Below are 22,866 nucleotides of genomic sequence, written 5' to 3'. Positions count from 1 at the left end.
AAACGCCCCGAGTTTTCACGCCAATTCTCTACGCATCTTGCAAATTCTTTCGGGGAAGGGGAGGATGAATTTGGCATACTTTTCGAGGATTTGTTTTCGTCTTTTATCAGTGCATAAATACACTGTTGTAATTATTTTTTTGACTTCCAAACATTCCTGTCGCCATATGGAATATTCTTGAGAAAACGAACATTTATTGTATCAATTCTGCGGCGTGTTAATCTGCGTTTCGGTTGGTTCATGTGTGCTTGTGATTTTCCATATTCTCGGAGGGAGCCGAGCCTACTTGTGAAAGTTATGAGAGATTTATCATGCAGCCACCCGAGAAGGTGCAGATTACGTACACTGGGATAACTAACACTGATATTTTTAAATTAGTCAAAACAATTCATTTCTGCACGTTTTGTAACGGGCTTTGTTGATTCAATCATGCTTACAGGGTCTTGTTTAAAAAAAATAAAACTGCGAACACAGCAAAAGCGAGGCGAGCGAGCGAGGGCTGGTGTGTGTGTGTCGGCAGTGATTGGCGGTGGAGCCGTCAGTCGCGGCCCGGCGCTCACTGCCATGTTGTGAATGGAAGCTGCGGATGAATGGGCAGCAGGGAGGGCGGGGGTTCCGCTTCCAGGTTACATTGATACCAGTCTGGGAGACACAAGCGTGGATCCTGGGCGGGCAGTGAGTGTTCTGTCCGATTTGTTCATCCAACCAGTCGCATACTCTGATCCCGGCAAGTATGACCAGTCTGAGGTGAGTGCTAGGTTGCGGCTAACTCGATATGTAATTTACCCATTGTAACATTATGGCCTTTTTGCTGTAAACGCGGTTGGTGAGTGAGAGGGTGGGTGACAAGGGGGGGATATTTTTGTGGCATATATTTTTACCTTCTGTGTGCAGTTTCGTGTTACGTATTTTCACGAAATAGGTCTTAAAACACCTGTTGAAGTGTTCATTTTTCGCACTGACAGTAACAGTTCATGATGGAAGTCATTACTGATTTTACACGTGCCACCCACCCGATATTAATCTGCTTCTCATCATAAAAAGAGGATAGTGTGTTCATTGCGGGTTCTTCAGATTCATAACATTAAGCGGTATCCATGCACCTTTCACGTGATTTGCAGTGTTTCTGTTTCCTGCAAGTTTCTCTAGCCGGTGAATCATTCCTCATCGCTCCGTGAGTCCCCAATAATCTCATGTTAGTTATGATCACCCAAACTTTAATGAGTCTCTCACTAAAGGATCGGGTGAAAGAATCATATAGTTTATGTTTTTGAAAATGTAGCGAGTCTGGAGAAATTAAATTGGTTTCCAATTACTTGTTTACTGCCCCAATCCTCGAGCTTGTACCAGGCGCACGTTTGATTTTGTGTTGATTTTGGAATTTAAATTTCTACTTTTGTGGTTGAATGAGATCCAGATGGTGATGCCCACTATCACATTATATCGTGTACAGTTTTAAATCGGAGAAAAACAAAAGAAGCTTTGATATCATAAAGTTTTAATTTCCATGTTTTTGGAGCTGGAATTTGTTTTGGTAGTCTAAAGCAACGGAAATAGCGCATCAGCTCCCAAACAGGCGTCGGCCCCAAACGCGCTTCCACATTGGCCTCATCCGCCGCAATATCGGAGTGGAAACTGCCATCAAAGTGTGTGTCATGCTTTGGGGGAAACATTTTATTAATAGAACACAGAACAGTACAACATTCGGTCCCCAATGTACGTGCTGACACGATGCTATGTTAAACTAATCTTTATTTCCCAATGTAACTCTGGGATTCAAAAATCTAGTTCTTTGGAGCAGTTCAAATGATTTTATAGGTTTCCCGAGGCATGGTTTTATTGTTTGCAGTATAATTTTAAAATCAACTCATTGGTTTCTCTCATTTAGATTATTTTGGCACTTTTTAAACCACATCATCAAAATCCAATTATGCTTGCTGCATAATTTAATTGTTAATTTTTTTTAAACAAGTGTCACCATCTTGGCATTTTGTGTTGTCAGGTGAGCAATAACACAATTCTTCTGACATCTGAAATAAAAATGCATGGGGATGATGAATATTTAGTTTAGTTTAGAGATACATGGAACAGGAATTACTTCAAGATAATGGCTTTTTACGGGGCCATTAAAGTAGTTTTCTGCAAAGCAAAGGTCGAATAATTTGTAGGAAATGCATGCGAGCTTTAAAGGGATTATTAAATTTAAACCTTTTCCTATTTATCCATGAATTGTAATGAAACCTGCCCAGGAGTTGTTGAAAGTTCTGATTAGACAATAGACAATAGGTGCAGGAGGAGGCCATTCGGCCCTTCGAGCCAGCACCGCCATTCAATGTGATCATGGCTGATCATTCTCAATCAGTACCCTGTTCCTGCCTTCTCCCCATACCCCCTGACTCCGCTATCCTTAAGAGCTCTATCTGGCTCTCTCTTGAATGCATTCAGAGAATTGGCCTCCACTGCCTTCTGAGGCAGAGAATTCCACAGATTCACAGCTCTCTGACTGAAAAGGGTTTTTCCTCATCTCAGTTCTAAATGGCGTACCCCTTATTCTTAAACTGTGGCCCCTTGTTCTGGACTCCCCCAACATTGGGAACATGTTTTCTGCCTCTAACGTGTCCAACCCCTTAATAATCTTATACGTTTCGATAAGATCTCCTCTCATCCTAAATTCCAGTGTATACAAGCCTAGTCGCTCCAGTCTTTCAACATATGACAGTCCCGCCATTCTGGGAATTAACCTAGTAAACCTAGCCCTCAATAGCAAGAATATCCTTCCTCAAATTTGGAGACCAAAACTGTACACAGTACTCCAGGTGCGGTCTCACTAGGGCCCTGTACAACTGCAGATTCTTCCATATTATTTGCTGTGAAGATTCCACGTTGTTGTCTTGTTATTATAGCTACATATTTTAAATGTTAGGTATGTTGCCCGAAAATGAACTTGGTTTAGATTTTCACAAAATCCTTAAAAGGCACATATTATATTCATCAAACGAACACACAGTTTCTGCAATGTAGGAGCATGGAATCGGGAATAGGTCACCTCAGGCTTGCATCGTGCAATCATGGCTGAACTGCGTCGGTCTGCTCTCTTCTGTAGAACCCTCATTTCCTCATTCTTTCACCAATCTATGGAATCATAGTGATATGGCGTGGAAAAATGCCCTTCGGCCCAACTTGCCCACACCGGCCCACATGTCCAAGCTACAATAGTCCCACCTGCCCGCATTTGATCCATATCCCTCCAAACCTGTCATATCCATGTACCTGTCCAACTGGTAGTTAAATGTTGGTTTAGTCCCTACCTCTGGCAGCTTGTTCCATACACTCACCACCCTTTGTGTGAAAAAGGTACCCCTCAGATTCCTATTAAATCTTTTCCCCTTCCCCTTAAACCTATGTCCTCTGGTCTACCTACGTCCGGTTTATCTACCTACATTGGTGATGTAGCCTTTACAATTCTCCACGGAATAGAATTCCAGAGATTTCCCATGTTCTATGAAAAGAAATATGCACTTCAGTTTTAAATGGCGTTCCTTGACCATTTCAGAGGTAATGATTGAGAGAGCTGTGGCTGCATGTATGTTCTGATTCATATCTACTCTTATAAAAGGAGCTGATGGTCCCACTCCTGAGAAAGTTGGGGGATTGCGAATTCATTGTAATTTTTTTTACAACATTAAACTCAAGGGTTACACCAAGGAGCTTTGTACAGCAGACTAATAGGACAGAGGCTTGGTTTGCGATCCTGACACAGACGGCTCCTGATTTCAGTTGGCATATGGGACAGCAGCCAAGTGCTGAACAAGCACCACGTCACATTTGTGGAAGCAACTGGCATATGAAACAGTGGCAAGTTGATGTATGTGCATAAGTAGAGGTGCTAGCCGAGTGGGTCTTGGTGTGATTTAAAATATTGTTAAGTGAATTTAAACCTGATCAAATCAAAATATAGGGTGATTAGGTTTAAATCACCATATCCTAAATCACCCAAGGCACACAATGCCTAAAAGCTTCAACCAAGCAGAAATGAACACGACACAAGACTGCAGATGCTAGATTCTAAAGTAAAGGGTGAGCTGCTAGTGGAACTCAGTGTGTCAGGCATCATCTCTGTGGGGAAAGCGATAGTGGACATTGGGTCGAGACAATTAATCTGTTTTAAAAAAATCTCAGCAGAAACCTAACGTGGTGTACATTTTTCATTCCCATCACTCGGGTGTGGGTCAAAAGATGGTAAAATAGTATAAAAGCAGTAGGAATCGGAAGGGCAGGGGTAGTGATAGAAGAACTGTTGGAGAGAAGAAAGCATATTAAAAATAGGCATACTTTAACAATATTTATTGGAGACACAAGAGTGAAGATGCTGAAATCTTGAGCAAAAAGTGCTGGAGGACCTCAGCGGGTCAATGTGTAACTTGTCAGGCTTTGCTCTACCTGCACCTCCTTTCCAGGTTTCTCCCTCCCTCTCCGTCAGTCTGAAGGAGTTCCTGACCTAAAGCACCGTCTGTCCATAGTCAGAGGTCAAATGTGAAGTTACACACTTGACCAATCATGAGGTCAAACACGTGACCAGTCATATTTGACCGCTGACCATAAACAAACATTGTCAGCATAACATAATAAAATTTCACTTAATAAACTTCGACATATATAAGTCATATCTACAGTATAGAACAATATGCCTGTAATGCTTTCAGAATTAGAAGAGATGTATTCCACAATTTTTCACATTTTTGGTCACGCACGTGACAAGAATGGCCCAATTCATGTGCCATTTAAGATTCATTGTTTCAAAAAGTTTTCATCAGATATGTATTACTGAACTAAATTAAGTAAACTGTGAAAAAAGTTTATTTATTTCATGACTGTGTAATTCCATAGATTAAGTTAGAAAGACTTTGTGCTTAATTATACAAGAATATATCTAAAGTGTGTGCACAGAACATCCTATAGTATGCTCAGCAGAGTTTTGGTTAAGATTGTGCCTGGGCAGTGAATAGCCTTTCCTTCATACCCACTGAATCTGGGTCTTGTAATTTTGTATGTTCTCACTCTCTTAGTTTTCACTTCTTGCATGATTTCTAATTGCCTATTTCTTCTTTCCTCTTGTATTTTATATATTTTTCCCCCTCTGTTCTCTTGTTCTCTCTTATTTACTCAGAATCATGGAATTCTACGGTATGGAAATGTCCATGCCAACCTTTTTGATTACACTAATCCCATTTGTCAACATTAGTTCCGTATACTTGTATGCCTTTGTATATTTGTGCATTTAAGTGCCTCTTAAATGTAGTGCTTGTAATCATACATACCTTTATCAGGTCACCCCTCGGCCTTCTGTAGTCCAGGGAAAACAATACCATATTCTCCAGTCTTGCAATCCTGACAAAGTCCTAGTGTATCTTTGCTTCAACCTGTCCACTGCATCCACATCCTTACAATAGTGTGATGATCACATCACTCAATACGCAAGTACTCTCAGTGGAGTCTTAATGTTTATTTTTGCCCATTTTGTTTACCCAGACATGTGGAAATTATTTGTTTCCCTTGTTTTTAATGAGGGATACTCTCTCTAGAGATGCTGCCTGTCTCGCTGAGTTACTCCAGCATTTTGTGTCTACCTTGAATATTGGACACCCACGGGCCATAAAAATGGCAGTTTGAGGTTTGTGCCTTCTCTAATGAGTTTGTTCTTCTACTCAATTGTTTATTAACAGGTTGGAAACCCTACTTAGAATATAAATTTTCTAGGGTTTTGCCTGCTCCAGACAACAGAATTAAGAAAACGCTTTCTTGATGATGAACACTGCAACACCAGTTTACATATTTGTGTTTAAGTCAATAGTAGGTTTTGACAAAGACGTTACTAGCAGGCATGCTAAGGCAATAAAACCAGCATCTATGGAAGCTCTTTCTAAATATTATTTTTAAACAGTATTGAATAATTTGCATGTTCTGATAGTGCTACTGTTTTTGAGAAGTTCCAAGGTTGAGAAATTGGTTGATTAACTAAATTGTGACACATTCCTCATGATGGAACTCTTGGTTACGATAAAATGTTTTCAATTTGCTTGTCAAATTAATTCTTTCCATCATGTGTCTATGCCAGTAACTTCCATCAGTATTTTATTAGCAATATGCAAACTATAAAAGCTTAGTTGTGGTTCAGGATCCACTGGAGGCTGTTGGTGGGATTTTAAATATCTTAAAAGAAAAACAAAGAGTTATTTTCTTTAGTTGAGCTCATTGGTTCATTTTTCTTTGGAGCTCAAGGTTGTTTTAATGGTCGGCGAAAGATCTTTGTAAGGATGATGTAAAGAATCTGCAGTGTGTTGTTCAAGCCAATTCTCAAGAACTTCTGTTCAGTCCATAAAACGATCTCTGTTTGAGGGGTATTTAAACTGAATGTTTTGTTTGTAATATCCATTTTATTCCTGGGGCCTACATACGTTGAGTTTTATTTTTGTTCATTTTGTGTGGATTCAAGTTACTCTTTCGTATTTATATTTATGAGCCAAGTGAGATGGATTCTTACCAACCAATCTGGTTAAAAGATGTGATAATGGTTGCAGATTTATTAATATTTAAAATAATTCTAATACAATTTAATATACTGAAATTGCATTAAATATATAATTTGTAGGAGCTAGTCCCTAGTACTTTCCAAAGGAGGAGCAAGGATGGAGTAATTTGGTTTTGGAAATGCTGTTGTTTTCATCTATGCACTATAGATATGATGCAGTCAGGTTGTAAAACGTTCACATTAATGATGTGACGAGTCACACCAGAGAACACAATACTCCATTTTGTAATTGATGAACAAATATTGTAAACAGATGCGACACATTCGTATCTGCCCCCACCACCACCCCTGGACATGTGTTCCAGGGCCCTATCACCCTATTTGTAAAAAAAAAACTTGCCCAGTGCATCTCCATTAAACATTCCCCCTTTCACCTTATAGCTCTGCCCTTTAATGTTGGACATTTCCATCCCGGGGGAAAATGGTTCTGACTACCTACCCTATCTGTACCTCCCATAACTTTATATACTTCTATCAAGTATCCCCTCAACCTCTGACGTTCCAGAGAAAACAATCCACGTCTATCCAACCTCTCCCTGTAGCTGAAACCTGCTAATCCAGGAAGCATTCTGCTAAACCTCCTCTGCACCCTCTCCAAAGGTTCAACATCTTTCCTGTGATGGGGCGATCAAAACTGCACGCAATATTCCAGGCTTAACCAAAGTCCTATTGAGCCGCATCATTACTTCCTGACTCTTGTACCCAATGGCCCTAGCAATGAAGGCCAGGATACCATATGTCTTCTTTAACACCTAATCCACTGTTGCCTCCTTTGATGAGCTATTTAATGAGCTTGGACTTCAAGATCACTCTGCACATCACCCTGTTAAAGGTCTTGCCATTAACTGTATGCTGCCAAAGTGTAACACCTCACATTTGGTCAGGTTAAACTCCATCTGCCATTTCTCTGCACATTTCTGCACCTGATCTGTATCTTCTGACAACCTTCCTCACTGGCTGCAACTCCTCCAATTTTGATGTAGTTATCTAATTTGCTCTCCAACCCATCTACATTTACGTCCAGGTCCTTTTAATAACAAACATCAGAGGTCTCAGCACAGATCCCTGTGGAACTCTACTGGTCACGGACCTCCTGCCAGGATATCTACCTTCCACCACAACCCTCGGTCTTCTATGACTTAGCCAGTTCAGAATTCATACAACCAAGTCATCGTGAATCCCGTATATTTTAATCTTCTGGATAAGTCCACAATGAGGGAGCTGACAAAAGCCTTACCAGATCTCCCAACCCATCCGAATTTGGCAGAAAGTTTCCGCTTTCTTATTTCATTTCCGCCATTTCAATTTTGCCTCACAGTTTTCCGCAAAACACAAGCCCCGCCGCTCGCCTGGCCTCACCACTCGCCTGCCCTGGCCTGGCCTCACCGCTCGCCTGCCCTGGCCTGGCCTCGCCACTCACCTCCCCTGGCCTGACCTCGCCGCTCGCCTGGCCTGGCCTCGCCGCTTGCCTGGCCTGGCCGCTGGCCTGGCCTCGCCACTCGCCTGCCTGGCCTCGCCTCACAGCTCCCCTGGCCTCGCCGCTCGCCTGGCCTCGCTTCGCAGCTCCCCTGCCCTGGCCTCGCCGCTCGCCTGGCCTGGCCTCGCAGCTCCCCTGCCCTGGCCTGGCCTCGCTGCGTAGAATGGGGCCCGGGTGGTTGAATGGTGGGGGGGGGGGGGGGGAGCAGGGCGAGCGGAGTGGGGATCGGGTGGAGGGGCGGAGGAAGGGAGGTGGAGGTGGGGAGTGGGGGTGAGGGAGGGAGGGGTGGGGAGTAGGGAGGGAGGGGTGGGGATAGAGTGCAAGTGGGGGGGGAGTAGGGGGGGTGGGCAGAACGTGGACCGTTGTGATTTGCTATTGAAGACCACTGGAGCAAGTATGTCTTCAATGACATTGGATATGTGCAGTTTTAAATGAAACTCTTTCTTCATAACTTAGTCATACATTTTATGACTATTGTTCTTTTCTTCAATACCAAGAGAATTGGGACATGTTAGGAAAAAGCAAAATAGAAAAAACAAAACAAAACAATTTTTTTCTTGTGTTGTAAAAAGTATTTCTGTTCAATAACCTTTCTATAAATAGCAGAATGTACTCATGATAGGCCTGACATTGTACATGTAGTCCAAGAACTACAGACTGTTGGAAATAATAGTCGTTTTTCACACATGAATGTAGCGCAACGCGTATGCACATTTGGCATGCATACTTTTTTTTGCTGAAAGTTGCATTACGTGCCATATTATGAATTTTGATGTAACATTTTGAATTTTGGACATCAAAATTATGAATTTGTAAAATCAAATGTTGGGAGGTGTGCCTTACTAAAATCATCGTGTGCACACAGCCCTACCTTCATCAACCTTTGTCACTCCCTCATCCAAGTTGTTGTGTGCTCTGACAGTGAATTAATATGTTTTTTGCTTTATTTTCAGACAAAATATCCTTTTTGGGATGGGAAACCCCCTTCTTGACATATGTGCTGTAGTTGACAAGGACTTTCTGGACAAGTAAGTTTTTACAATACGTTAAATCCACAAGCCTTTTGTTTTATCGAAATTGTGTCACGTAGAAGTACGAACTTGATGCTGATAAATATGGAGTCAAATTTAGAACACCTTGTTTAATTTAGAGATGCAGTGCAGAAACAGGCCCTTCTGCCCACCGAGTCCACATGGATCAGCGATCCCCGCACATTAACACACTAGGGACAATTTATTTTTAACATTTATACTAAACCAATGAACCTACAAACCTGTACGTCTTTGGAGTGTGGGAGGAAATCGTAGATCTTGGAGAAATCCCACGCAGGTCACAGGGAGAATGTACAAACTTCGTACAGACATGCACGCTTAGTTAGAATCGAATCCGGGTTTCCGGCCCTGTAAGGCAGTGGCTCTACCGCTATGCCACTGTGCTGCCCACCCAGGACTTCTCACACCTTGTATGACCTTGTGTTGTTGCAAAAAGAATCAAATGTATAATCATACTAAAATAACTTTAATTGATTAAAAAATAAATGTTTCCCACTACATGTGCACACTCTAACTGGTTTGAAACTGAACTACAAATCAACTGAATTGTTGTAAAGCCTTTCCCTTGAACAACTAGTACGTTCTTATAAGGTTTGTTTTTGGAGTGTGTTGTGGCCCAATTAGATTTATCTGTTTTAAGAACATAATTATGATAACTGTGTGGTGAAGCAGTGAAATGTAGTTCCTGAAAATAGCTCAAAACCAAGTGCTGGAGTAACTCAGCAGGCCAGGCAGCATCTGTGGAGGGACAGACAAGGTTTCGGGTCAAGATCTTTCTGTAAACTGATGATATGGGGGGGGGGGGGGAAGCTGGTAAAGAGAAGTGAGGGGAAGAGGCAGGGCAAAAACTGGCACGTGATAGGTAGATTCAGGTGAGGAAGGGTGTCAGGCAGATGGATGAAGATGGTAACAAAGGCCAGGTGAAATGGAAACAATTATGTGCAAATATGGATTCAGATGAGGGAGAAAGTGAAATGTAAAACTGGAGGGAGGAATAATGCGTGGAAGGGAAGGTGGGTTAATGAAAGGAAAATTGGAAATTGGAGGGTGGGGTGGGAGATGAGCTGGAGGAGGAGGAGGAGGAGGAGGAGGAAAAACTGGGTGATTAGCAGTGATAGTATGTGCACCTTTGGTGATCTTGTCCTGTATGACCTTGGATATTCTCCTCCTGTATGACCGTGGATATCCAAGGTGGTTGTAAACTTGGTCAAAAAAGAAAAAGGCATCCTATGTAACATTTAGAAATATGAGATCAGGCAAGCCTTTGAGTAATATAAGGCAAGATTATTAAGGGGTTGGACACGTTAGAGGCAGGAAACATGTTCCCAATGTTGGGGGAGTCCAGAACCAGGGGCCACAGTTTAAGAATAAGGGGTAGGCCATTTAGAACAGAGATGAGGAAAAAAAATTTCAGTCAGAGAGTTGTGAATCTGTGGAATTCTGTGCCTCAGAGGGCAGTGGAGGCCAATTCTCTGAATACATTCAAGAGAGAGCTAGATAGAGCTCTTAAGGATAGCGGAGTCAGGGGGTATGGGGAGAAAGCAGGAACGGGGTACTGATTGAGAATGATCAGCCATGATCACATTGAATGGCGGTGCTGGCTCGAAGGGCCGAATGGCCTACTCCTGCACCTATTGTCTATTGTCTAAGCAAGAAAAAACACAAGCGGGCAGAATTAGGTTATTCAGCCCTTCAAGTCTATTCCGCCATTCAATCATGGCTGATCTATCTTTCCCTCTCAACCTCATTCTCCTGCCTTCTCCCCAGAACCCCTGACACCCATACTAATCAAGAGTCTATCAATCGCAGCCTTAAAAATATCCATTGACGGCCTCCACAGTCTTTTGTGGCAATGAATTTCACCATTCTCTGACTAAAGAAATCCCTCTTCATCTCCTTTCTAAAGGCATGTCCTTTTATTCCGAGGCTATGGTCTTTGGTCCAAAACTCTCCCATTAGTGGAAACATTCTCTCCACATCCACTCTAACCAGGCCTTTCACTATGTGGTAAGTTTCAATAAGGTCCCCCCTCATCCTGTTAAACTCCAGTGAGTACAGGCCCAGTGCCATCAACCGCTCATCCTGGGATAATTCTCATAAACCTCCTCTGGACCTTTTCCAGTGCCAGCACATCCTTCCTCTGATATGAGGCACAAATTGCTCATAATACTTCAAATGCATTCTGACCAGTGCCTTATAGAGCCTCAGCATTATATCCCTGTTTTTGTATTGTCCTCTTGAAATAAATGCTAGCATTGTATTTGCCTTCCTGACTACCGATTACACTTGCAAATTAACTTTTTGGGAATCCTGCACCAGCACTCCCAAGTCCCTTTGCACTTCCATTTTCTGAATCCTCTCCCCAATTAGAAAATAGATTATGCCTTTATTCCTACCACCAAAAATGCATGACTGCACACTTTGCCACACTGTTTTCCATCTGCCACTTCTCTGCCCACTCTCCCATCCTATCCACATTCTTTTGCAAAGTTCCTACTTTCTCTACACATCTTGTCCCTCCACCTATCTTTGTATCATCCACAAACTGGGCCACGAAAATTTCAATTCCATCGTCCAAATCTTTAATATATAACGTGAAGAGTAACAACCCCAGCACCAACCCCTGTGGAACACCGCTGGTCACTGGTAGTCAACCAGAATAAGCCCCCTTTATTCTCACTCTTTCCCTTCTGCCATCTACCCAGCCTTCTATCCATGCTAATATCTTTCCTCTAATACGATAGTCTCCCATCTTCTTTAATAGCCTCATGTGCGGCACCTTTTCAAAGGCCTTCTGAAAATCCAGCTAAACACCATCCACTGACTCTGCTTTGTCTATTCTGCTATGTACTTCCTCAAAAATTTCCAACAGATTTGTCAGGCAAGATCTCCCCTTCACCAAACGGGGTACTGATTGAGAATGATCAGCCATGATCACATTGAATGACGATGCTGGCTCGAAGGGCCGAATGGCCTCCTCCTGCACCTATTGTCTATTGACCTGTCTGTCCGCTGTGTCATTTACTGTCAGTGAGGCCACACCTAAACTGGAAAAGTGGTACCTTCTCTTCCTCCTGGGTAACCTATATCCCAACTGCATGAATATTGAATTGCCCAGTTTCAAGTAAATCCCCTGATCTTTACTTCCCCTCCATATTCCCATCTCTCCCCCCCCTCCCCCCATTGTTGTCTTGTTCCTTTCCCTCCTCCTTGCACTCATCTCCCAACTGTTCCTACACCTAGTCCCCAATTTCCCTTCTATCCCCCTTCTTCTTGTCCCCTTCCTCCCATACCCTTCCTCCAGCTTTACATTTCATTCCTCCCCTTCCATCTGCATCCGGCATTGTTGCCTCCATTTTATCTCTAGCCTTTGTCACTATCTTCACCCAAGTCTTTCCTTGACAGGGAGGACAATAGACAATAGGTGCAGGAGCAGGCCATTCGGCCCTTTGAGCCAGCACCGCCATTCAATGTGATCATGGCTGATCATTCTCAATCAGTACCCCTTTCCTGCCTTCTCCCCATACCCCCTGACTCCTCTATCCTTAAGAGCTCTATCTAGCTCTCTCTTGAATGCATTCAGAGAATTGGCCTCCACTGCCTTCTGAGGCAGAGAATTTCACAGATTCACAACTTTCTGACTGAAAAAGTTTTTCCTCATCTCAGTTCTAAATGGCCTACCCCTTATTCTTAAACTGTGGCCCCTTGTTCTGGACTCCGCCAACATTGGGAACATGTTTTCTGCCTCTAACGTGTCCAACCCATTAATAATCTTATACGTTTCGATAAGATCCCCTCTCATCCTTCTAAATTCCAGTGTATACAAGCCTAGTTGCTCCAGTCTTTCAACATATGACAGTCCCGCCATTCCGGGAATTAACCTAGTAAACCTACGCTGCACGCCCTCAATAGCAAGAATATCCTTCCTCAAATTTGGAGACCAAAACTGCACACAGTACTCCAGGTGCGGTCTCACTAGGCCCTGTACAACTGCAGAAGGACCTCTTTGCTCCTATACTCAACTCCCCTTGTTATGAAGGCCAACATTCCATTGGCTTTCTTCACTGCCTGCTGTACCTGCATGCTTCCATTCAGTGACTGATGCACTAGGACTCCCAGATCTCGTTGTACGTCCCCTTTTCCTAACTTGACACCATTCAGATAATACTCTGCCTTCCTATGCTTACCACCAAAGTGGATAACCTCACACTTATCCACATTAAACTGCATCTGCCATGCATCCGCCCACTCACACAACCTGTCCAAGTCACCCTGCAACCTCATAGCATCTTCCTCACAGTTCACACTACCACCCAGCTTTGTATCATCTGCAAATTTGCTAATGGTAATTTTAATCCCCTCACCCAAGTCATTAACGTATATTGTAAATAGCTGCGGTCCCAGCACCGAGCCTTGCGGTACCCCACTAGTTACTGCCTGCGAGAGAGGGTGATAGCAGGCATGTGGAAAATAGATTTGATCTAGTCATGGCATCAATTGATTAATTATGTAAACACAAGGAACTGCAGATGCTGGTTTACATAAAAGGGCATGAGGTGCTGGAGTTAACTCTGTGTCAGGCAGCGTCTCTGGATGACATAGACAGGAGACATGGACAGGACTGGCATAGAAAATGTCTCAATTTAAACAGTTAATATTTTTCTGCAAACAAACTTCAGTAAAAATATTCCTTTTAATTTTGTGCCAGTTAACTAACACAGTGATATTTTGTTTCTTGGTTTTTATTTCCTTTATTAGAAAATTTCAGTATATGGCTATCAGCCAGAAATTTGAAGGTTACAAAATTAAATAAAAGTGTGTGCCTAATATGTTGAAAAATTATAGCTGTGAATGTTTACCACAATAAAAGCTATCTCAGAAAAGCCGGTGATTGTTGTTCCTGCCTTAACCCAGCTTAACAAAGCACTATTGCTGACGCACAATTTGTCCTTCAGCAATTAATAATTGCTGATCCATTCTGTTTTCGGTCTTTCCATTGTTTTTAATGATTCCTGGTGAATGAGCACACACATCACAGAAAGGATTGCACAACCACTGTGAATGCCAGTTTACTTTATACATTTTTCATTTATTATTTATTTTTGTTTTTTTCAGTACTTTGATGTTGTTCAATTTTGGATTTTTATATTAAATGTAAATGAATTTTTGCTTTTGGAATAATTTGTGATTTAAATTTCGGTTTAGGTTTGTAACATATTGGCCTTGGTTTTGCCCTACTAAAAATGCCCAGACTGTCAGCAATTGTTAATTTTACTGGGCAGGATTGACAACAACCTTTGCAGTTTAATGGAGAAATTTGTAAATTGCTGTCAGGATGCAACGTCCACACAATAGGCAGCTGACCATACACCACCTCGTACTTGTACATTGATAGAGCCAATGTTAGCGAGAGGCAATGATTAAGGCAGGGAATACAATGAAGTATCTTTTTTTTAAATGCAAAAGACTGTTAAGCTCTGCTTAACTGAGGAGGGTGCTGCATCTTGGGCCTATCAACAACATTATATTTTTAGAGCATCACTAAGGAATGTCTCATGTATTTGGAGAAACTGCTGTTCTTCTGCAGATATTTTCCCGGAAATTGGATGAATTTTCTAAGCAGAGTGGCATGAAGCTGTAGGTCTTTGCAATATATATTCATGGAATATATTCATGGTATCCACTAAATAGAGTATCAAACCCAGAGAGCTGTTTGCTGATCATGAGTGCAACTTTAATACGACATATCAATCTTGGTTGTTCCTCAAGCTGATGAACTGTAGCACTTCTATGCGAGGCAAAAGAGCAAGTTGAATGAGGTTAATTGGTGAAAGTAGTGGGGATTACAACAGAGTACTTCCATCTTTCACCTGTTGGCCCTTCCTTGTACCCTCCATCTGCAATTCCCTCTCAAACTTAGTGCTCCACTCCCCACTATGTAGCCAGTTTGTCGATTCTGCTCTACATTGGTGCATCTTTGAAGTGTATGGTAAAGCCATTGTGGATGCTGGTTTACACCAAAGATAGACACAAAATGCTGGGGTAACTCAGCTGGACAGGCAGCATCTCTGGAGAGAAGGAATGGGTGACTTTTTCTTTAATGTGAGGGGTCAAGGTTTAAAAGGAGATGTGTGGGGCAAGTTTGGTTTCTTTTTTACACAAACTGCAAATATTACTCAAATGCACCTCTGCAGTTTGTGTAAAAAAGAAACCAAACTTGCCCCACACATCTCCTTTTAAAACTTGACCCCTCACATTAAAGAAAAAGTCACCCATTCCTTCTCTCCAGAGATGCTGCCTGTCCAGCTGAGTTACCCCAGCATTTTGTGTCTATCTTTGGTGTAAACCAGCATCCGCAGTTCCATCCTACACATTTGGATTTGGGACGTATTAATTTATATTTTTGTTTTGGTTTATAGGTATGGACTGAAGACAAATGACCAGATTCTGGCTGATGAAAAACACAAGGAACTGTAAGTTCACTTTAGCTGAATAAGTAACTAAAGGAGTCTGAAAATAAATTCCTGGATGTAAAAGTGGTACAATGATGCCGCGGGGCCAGCTTGGAGATTGGGCTTTGTCCTCACTCATTAAGGACATGGGTTGTGATTTCTGCAGGTGACTGAATGACCACAATGCACTGGATTTACAGGTGTGGAATTTTGCCTTCAAATATTGTAGAGTATTCCAAGATTAATACCATGGGTTCGTGTTGGATAATGGAATGCTGAATGTCCACTTAACCAATAAGGAATGAATCCTTGTCCTTTTTATAGAATTATATGTGGTATGGTTTAAAGTTCTGTATTATCTAGTTTTATGTTAGATGGATAGGATATATTGATAGAATGTTTCGACAATCTCGTGCCTTAATGATCATGCACCTCGATGGATGCCTTTAGTAATTGCAGGTAAGAATTTCAAAGGGGAGTAATGCCGAGAGATTCGTATACTAGAAGACCACAGGGAGATATTATGAAGAGATCTAGGAATAAAATAGTTTAAGAAAGAACTGAGAGTATAGCTTTCAATTGGGCCATAGCTTTAAGGTCATAAGGGGTTGGAGCAGAAATAGGCACTTGGCCCATCAATTTCTCCGCCATCCAATCATGGCTGATCTATTGCTCCCTCCTAACCACATTCTCCTGCCTTCTCCCCATAACCCCTGGCACCCACACTAATTAAGAATCTCTCTCTGCCTTAAAAATATACATTGACAGTCTCCTCAGCCTTGTATGGCAAAGAATTCCACAGATTCACCACCCTCTGACTAAAGAAATTGCTCCTCATCTTCCTAAAGGAACGTCCTTTCATTCTGCGGCTATGACCTCTAGTCCTAGACTCTCCCACTAGTGGAAACATCCTCTCCACATCCACTCTATCCAAGCCTTTCACTTTTTGAAGGTGAGAGGGGCAAAGTTTAAAAGAGATGTGTGGATTTTATTTACACAGTGGTGTGTACCTGGAATGTGCTGCCATGGAAGAGGCATGATAATGGCATTCAACTGGCTTATAGATAGGTGCATGGATATGCAGGGAATGTTGCGTGTGGATCATGTGCAGGCAGAGGATATTAGTCTAACTTGCCATCATGTTCAGCAAGGACTTTGTGGGCTGGACAGTCTGTTCTTGTGTTGTACTGTTTTAATTTTCTGCCCTATTCTGAGAAAAGGGTTGTTTTCTGACGGAGGAATTGGTAGGTCGCTCTCATGCAAGGTGTACATAGTTTTTCCTTGATTCTGTACTCTATTGTTTAGAAATTATATTAATAACAATTATTAAGAGATATCATTTTAAATGACCATAAGTCTTGTGTAATATACTCTACATTTTACTTGTACATCAGGAATACATTTTTATTGAGAGAATTATTGTGGAAGAAATGCTTGTTTTGAGCTGAGGCAATAAAGGTTCATTTTTTTGGCCTTTGGTATAAACCAGCGTATGCAGTTCTTTGTTTGTACAATGAAGGGAAATATCTGGCGGTTTCCCTCCGATGTAAAGTAATTGGTTGGAAGCACAATCCTGGTCAGATAAAACATATTTGGAATCTTATGTTTTCAAGAGTTGCTGGATGAAAACTGATAAATATTTGGAGAAACTGCAGACGCTAGCTTACAAAAAAAAGACGCTTCGAGTAAATCAGCAGGTCAGAAAGCATTTCTGGAGAACATGGATCGATAATGTTTGGAGTCCCAACATTGAAACATCACTTATCTATGTCTTCCAGAGATGCTGCCCGGAGACATACTCCTGCACTTTGTGTCTCTTTTTACTGATAAATATTTATTATAGATAAGTGCACTTTTGCTTTTAACCTTGGAGTTATAAATCATTTATAGAACTGCTTTCTGCTCTGCTGAGTTACGTGACAGATATTCATAAACACACAATAGTTGGCTTTTTTCAAATTGTTATTTTTATACATAGGCTAAGGACAAATCCACTAATGAACTTGATGGTGCAGTCATTTGTGATGCAGTGGGATGTTTCAATTAAGTACGATTCATCACTTTGTATAATAATGATGTCTAGTCATTTATTCCATGAAACCGGCATCATGCAGAGTCCATGTATTAGCATCATTATATCCCACCATAGACAGCTCTATGCCTGTAACTCAGATATCATAAAGAAAATAAAGTTCTCCACTGCCCTAGTTTAGTTTTTTATTGTCACCTGTAGTGAAGTACAGTGAAGAGCTTTTGTTTGTGTGCTATCCAGTCAAAGACTATTCATGAATACAATCCCCTCTCCACTGTCTCCTTACATCACTATGCCTCCTGGCTTTACATTTCACTCCTCTTCATTCCTTGTATGGTACTATTGTTTCAATTTCAACCCTGGCCTTTGTCACTATCTCCACCCACCCACCTCCTATTATTTGCCAGGCTTTGCCCCACAAATATCTCTCTTTTTCAACTGAAATTCCAGGGGTTGGAATGGACAGTTTGCTATCACTACCACTGCAAACTCCAGGTTCATGGTTCTATTGGATCTGGATCTTACTGTCACCTCTGGCATTGTTGTCTTTTTACTTTCATTCCTCAGCTGCATACACACTTCTAAATGCTTGCAGAGCCATCAGATCCTCACCAGTCCATGGCCCATAACTTCCAGAGGGTAAACTCCAGAAGAAGCATTCTTGAAAATGCCCTAGATCTACACTCTCCCAGCAAATGTTTCCAAGCTGATGTGAATGCTCCTAAACCACTTCATCCGATCTACAAGTCAACAATCTCACCAGAATTTCACTTTTAAACAAGATTCATTGTTATTTCTCTCCTCATTTACAATCATAATACCAGCATGGTCGATTCGTCCCGATGCTTTTTCACATGGCATAGTAATAACAACAAGGCAACTAATGCCTGCCTGGTCTCCCTGTGACCTTGTGGGGTTTCCACTGGCAATGGGTGGGTATGTATGTAGAAGAGGGTGGAGATGATAGAAGTGTGAGGAAAATAAAATGGGATTAGCTTTTGTTGCGTGCTAACCAGTCAGTTGAAAAATTACACATGATTACAATCGAGCCATCCACAATGTACAGATACATGATAAAGGGAATAATGTTTTGTGCAAGTTAAAGTCTAGTAAAGTCCAATCAAAGGTAGTTTGAGGGTCTCCAATGAGGTAGATAGTAGTTCAGCACTGCTCTCTAATTGTTGATTGGGTGATTCGGTTGTCTGATAACAGCTGGGAAGAAATTGCCCCTGAGTCCGGAGGTGTGTGTTTTCACACTTCTGTACCTCTTGCCTGATGGGAGAAGAGGGAGTGACCAGGGTGAGACTCTGCCTTGATTATTCTAATCGCCTTGCCAAGGCTGTGTGAAGTGTAAATGGAGTTAGTGGAAGGGAGGTTAGTTTGTGTGATGCAGTGGACTGTGTCCACAATTCTCTGCAATTTCTTGCGGTCTTTGATGGAGCTGTTCTAAAACCGTGCCGTGTTATGACTTTGAACAATTAAATTCAATGAAAATAAGAGTTTGGTCGTTAACGCTGACTTTGCTAGCAAAGTCCAAATCCCAAAAATGAATAAATAAAGAAAAATTGGCAGAGAACAAGCCATTTCTGCTGACATCTGCTTTTACCAAAATTGGCTGACTGTTCAGTTGGTTTACCTACAGTGAGATTAAGTAAAGAACGTATGGAACAGTAAATATTTGCATGAACTGGGACAACCTTGAGGTTACTGAGTGATGGTGACCACCTCCTAAACCTCTGCCAGCAGAACATGCAGGCATCAATTTGCATTGTTCAAATTTGATTTTGAATATGTCAACTGGCCTTTGCACGGCACAGTTTCATGGTTATCATTCTGACATCTTTATTTATCCACCGTAGCTATTCCCATGTTAATCATGAAACACGGGTTCAATATTGAAACCCTTTCAAGCAAGTTTTTCAGATTAATGTTGTACGGTTTAAAATTTGGCATAAGCTTGCACTTAATCACTTCCACATTTTATTTTCCCACTGGAGATACTTTTTAAATTCTGAAATTGTTAATCAAGCATGGAATATGTGTGGGAAAAAAACTACAGATGCTGGTTTAAATCTAAGGTAGATACAAAATGCTGGAGTATCTCAGTGGGTCAGGCAGCATCCCGGGAGAGAAAGAATGGGTGATGTTTATGATGAATATGTGTCCCTGGTCCACGGCTGCTCAAAGTGAGGAAACAGCATTGGCACTGGGAGAACATTTGAGGGGCACAGCAAAATCAGTATGAAAACGGGCTCCAGCCCAACTGTAGGAACTGCAGATGCTGGCTCATTCATTTTGAAATGAAGTATCCTCCAAATCCACTGCTGGTGGTAGGTTAAAGAGCTTCATGTTTAAATAAATCGATACAAAATGCTGGAATAACTCAGCGGGACAAGCAGCATCTTTGGATAGAAGGAATGGGTGACATTTTGGGTCGAGACCCGTCTTCAGACTGTATATCTATTATACTCTTGTGTGCTTTTGACCAAACTGTGCATAGTACAGGTCCACCACTGATTTTCTGGCAACCGGTGGTCCGGCACCTCCTATAATCCGGACAAAATTACGAGAGCGCACTTGAAATCCTCCTTCCCAGAAGTCCCCCCACAAAACCCGAAGTAGGATGAGGCGTCCGATCTCTACTTCATCGGGACGTCTGTGCCAATCGGCGGGTCGAATCTGCTGCCTACGGCCAAGGCTTTGGAACTCCGGCTCGGCCAGAGCTGGCAGATCCGTTCCCATGGCCGATCAGAAGGTCAAATTTGCCCACTGCAGACTTCATGATCCAGTTCCATATTTGGATCTACCCTGCTCCCATCCTGAGTACTTTTATTTATTTCTCCGCGATGTGTCCGGATTGCCTCTTCAAATTTAAGATATTATCTGTTTGATCCAGTCAGCTTTTCTTGGAGCTGCAATTGACGGAGAAATGAGCAGCCCTAGAGGCTGTTGTCTGTCTCGGTCTCCTTCACTGGATCACATGTGACTTCATATGCCTTTATGCTACTGCAGACGTTGATCACATTTTTGCCCATTTGTGATGGGATATTGTGCTGCAAAATGGATGCATAAACTTTGCTGACCCTCTTTAGTTGCCTTGTACTGTGATAATGAGAGGTCATCCTTGCAGATTGCTTGGATCAGAAAGACCATCTCTGAATACTGAGTGTCATGAATGTCTCCTGCATTATCAATGAGTGAGTGAACTCATGGTTTTCAGGAGGTATACACTTGAATCCACCTTGGGGATGTGAGCAGTTCTTCTGCACTCATTTTCCTTTCAGATACAGGTTAAACTTGTGCATCACTGGTTGTCAGTATTTCATGTGGATCTACATCACATGATTGAGTTTTTTGAAGAGGTCACCAAGATGTGGGCAGGGCAACAATGTCCCTATGGGTTTTTGCAAGGCCTTTGATAAGGTCCTGCATGGTGGGCTGGCCTGAAAGGTTAGATCGCCTCGAATCAAAGGTGAAGTAACCAATAGACAATAGACAATAGACAATAGGTGCAGGAGTAGGCCATTCAGCCCTTCGAGCCAGCACCGCCATTCAATGCGATCATGGCTGATCACTATCAATCAGTACCCCGTTCCTGCCTTCTCCCCATACCCCCTCACTCCGCTATCCTTAAGAGCTCTATCCAGCTCTCTCTTGAAAGCATCCAACGAACTGGCCTCCACTGCCTTCTGAGGCAGAGAATTCCACACCTTCACCACCCTCTGACTGAAAAAGTTCTTCCTCATCTCCGTTCTAAATGGCCTACCCCTTATTCTCAAACTGTGGCCCCTTGTTCTGGACTCCCCCAACCAATTGCATTCAAAAACTGCTGGGAGGAAGGAGTCAATCAGTATTTATGGGGAATTGATTTTCTAATTGGAGGCTTGCAAACAGTGAGATGCCACAGGGTTCAGTACTGTGTCCACTGCTGTTTGTTATGTACATTAATGATTTGGATGACAATGTCGTTAACATTGTTAGTAGATTTGTAGATTACTAGGAGTACAGGTTCCTTGAAGGTGGAGTTGCAGGTGGATAGGGTGGTCAAAAAGGCTTTTTGGCATTTTAGCCTTCATCAGTCAGAGTATTGAGTATAGAAGTTGGGAGTGGTATAAGACGTTGGTAAGATTGCATTTAGAATTTTGTGTTTAGTTCTGGACACCATGTTATGGGAAAGACATTGTCAAGCTTGAAAGGGTTCAGAAAAGATTTACGAGGATGTTGCCAGGACTAGAGGGTGTGAGCGATAGGGAGAGGTTGAGTAGGCTGGGTCCCCCAAAACCCTCTAGTTGCCACTCAGACTTCTTTTAACTTTAACCTTTTACACCACTCAAAGTAACTTTCAGGAATACTGTGTTATTGCATCTTTCTCCTTTTATTTTGCAGCAATTCAGTCTCACCACAGTTATTGAATATATGAGAATTCTTTAGAGCGCATGATTTAGAGTGAGCCGTCATTATCTGAAAGGGGAGATTAGTCACAGAACCATGCGGAAGCAAGCCCTTCGTCCCAGCCTGTCCATGCCGAACAAGATATTTACCTGAGCTGGTCCTATTTGCGTTTGGCCCATATCCTTCCAAATCTTTCCTGTCCATACACTTATATAAATGTCTTTAAAATTTAGTAATTGTACCTGGTTACAGAGATTCCTCTGGTAGCTCCTCCCGTTTATGCACATCCTCTGTGTGAAAAGATTGCCTCTCAGTTCTCTTTTGAATCTTTCCCCTCTGACCTTCAATTTATGACATCTAGTTTTAGACTCTCCCTCCCTGGGAACAAAGACTGAGGCCATTCACTGGTTGGTGAATTGGTATAGACTAAGTGCAGATACTTCAGGCTGTGGCAAGGGCTTCCTTGGATTAACAACAACATTTTGTGCAAGTTTTAGCTTGCATTTCAGCATCTAGATCTCAGCTTGTCCTCACTTTAATTTTGCTGCTTGATTGATTGATAAATGTTCTTCAGTGTTGATAATTAAACATAATAGCTTTACTCAACAGCCAAAAGTCTGCAGCCTCCTTTTGCTCTGGTATTTTATTTCATTCTTCACATGTTTAAATTATAATGTTTTATTTTTAATTATCTGTTGTATATCGTGTTGTTACTTGCGAGCAAAGCAACAAGGCAAATTCCTTGTATGTATACATGGCTAATAAAATTGATTCACTTCAATTCAATAATACAGTCATGATACGGTTTGATTATTACCATGATCACATATTATTACCATAATAATGCTAACGACAATTTCATTCAAATCTAT

The 22,866-nt window shown here is 41.9% G+C and overlaps 1 protein-coding gene across 8 annotated transcripts in view; it reads left to right on the top strand.

Moving 5' to 3' along the window:
- LOC144610030 (adenosine kinase-like) overlaps positions 1–22,866 on the top strand; it is a 100,717-nt gene that overhangs the window by 12,218 nt on the left and 65,633 nt on the right. For 5 of the 8 annotated variants that reach the window (XM_078428495.1, XM_078428496.1, XM_078428498.1 and 2 more), the window contains exons 2-3: positions 9,020–9,094; positions 15,538–15,591. In XM_078428495.1, the coding sequence (XP_078284621.1) occupies positions 9,020–9,094; positions 15,538–15,591 (129 nt within the window). Of the gene's footprint in view, positions 1–575; positions 748–9,019; positions 9,095–15,537; positions 15,592–22,866 lie in introns of those variants that run through there. The other 3 variants (XM_078428499.1, XM_078428494.1, XM_078428497.1) reach the window with 3 other exon arrangements.

This window comes from Rhinoraja longicauda, chromosome 35 (genome assembly GCF_053455715.1).
Source record: "Rhinoraja longicauda isolate Sanriku21f chromosome 35, sRhiLon1.1, whole genome shotgun sequence".
Taxonomy (NCBI): Eukaryota; Metazoa; Chordata; class Chondrichthyes; order Rajiformes; family Arhynchobatidae; genus Rhinoraja; species Rhinoraja longicauda.
The sequence above is the reverse complement of the archived record's forward strand: the minus strand, read 5'-3'. Positions and strand labels throughout refer to the sequence as shown.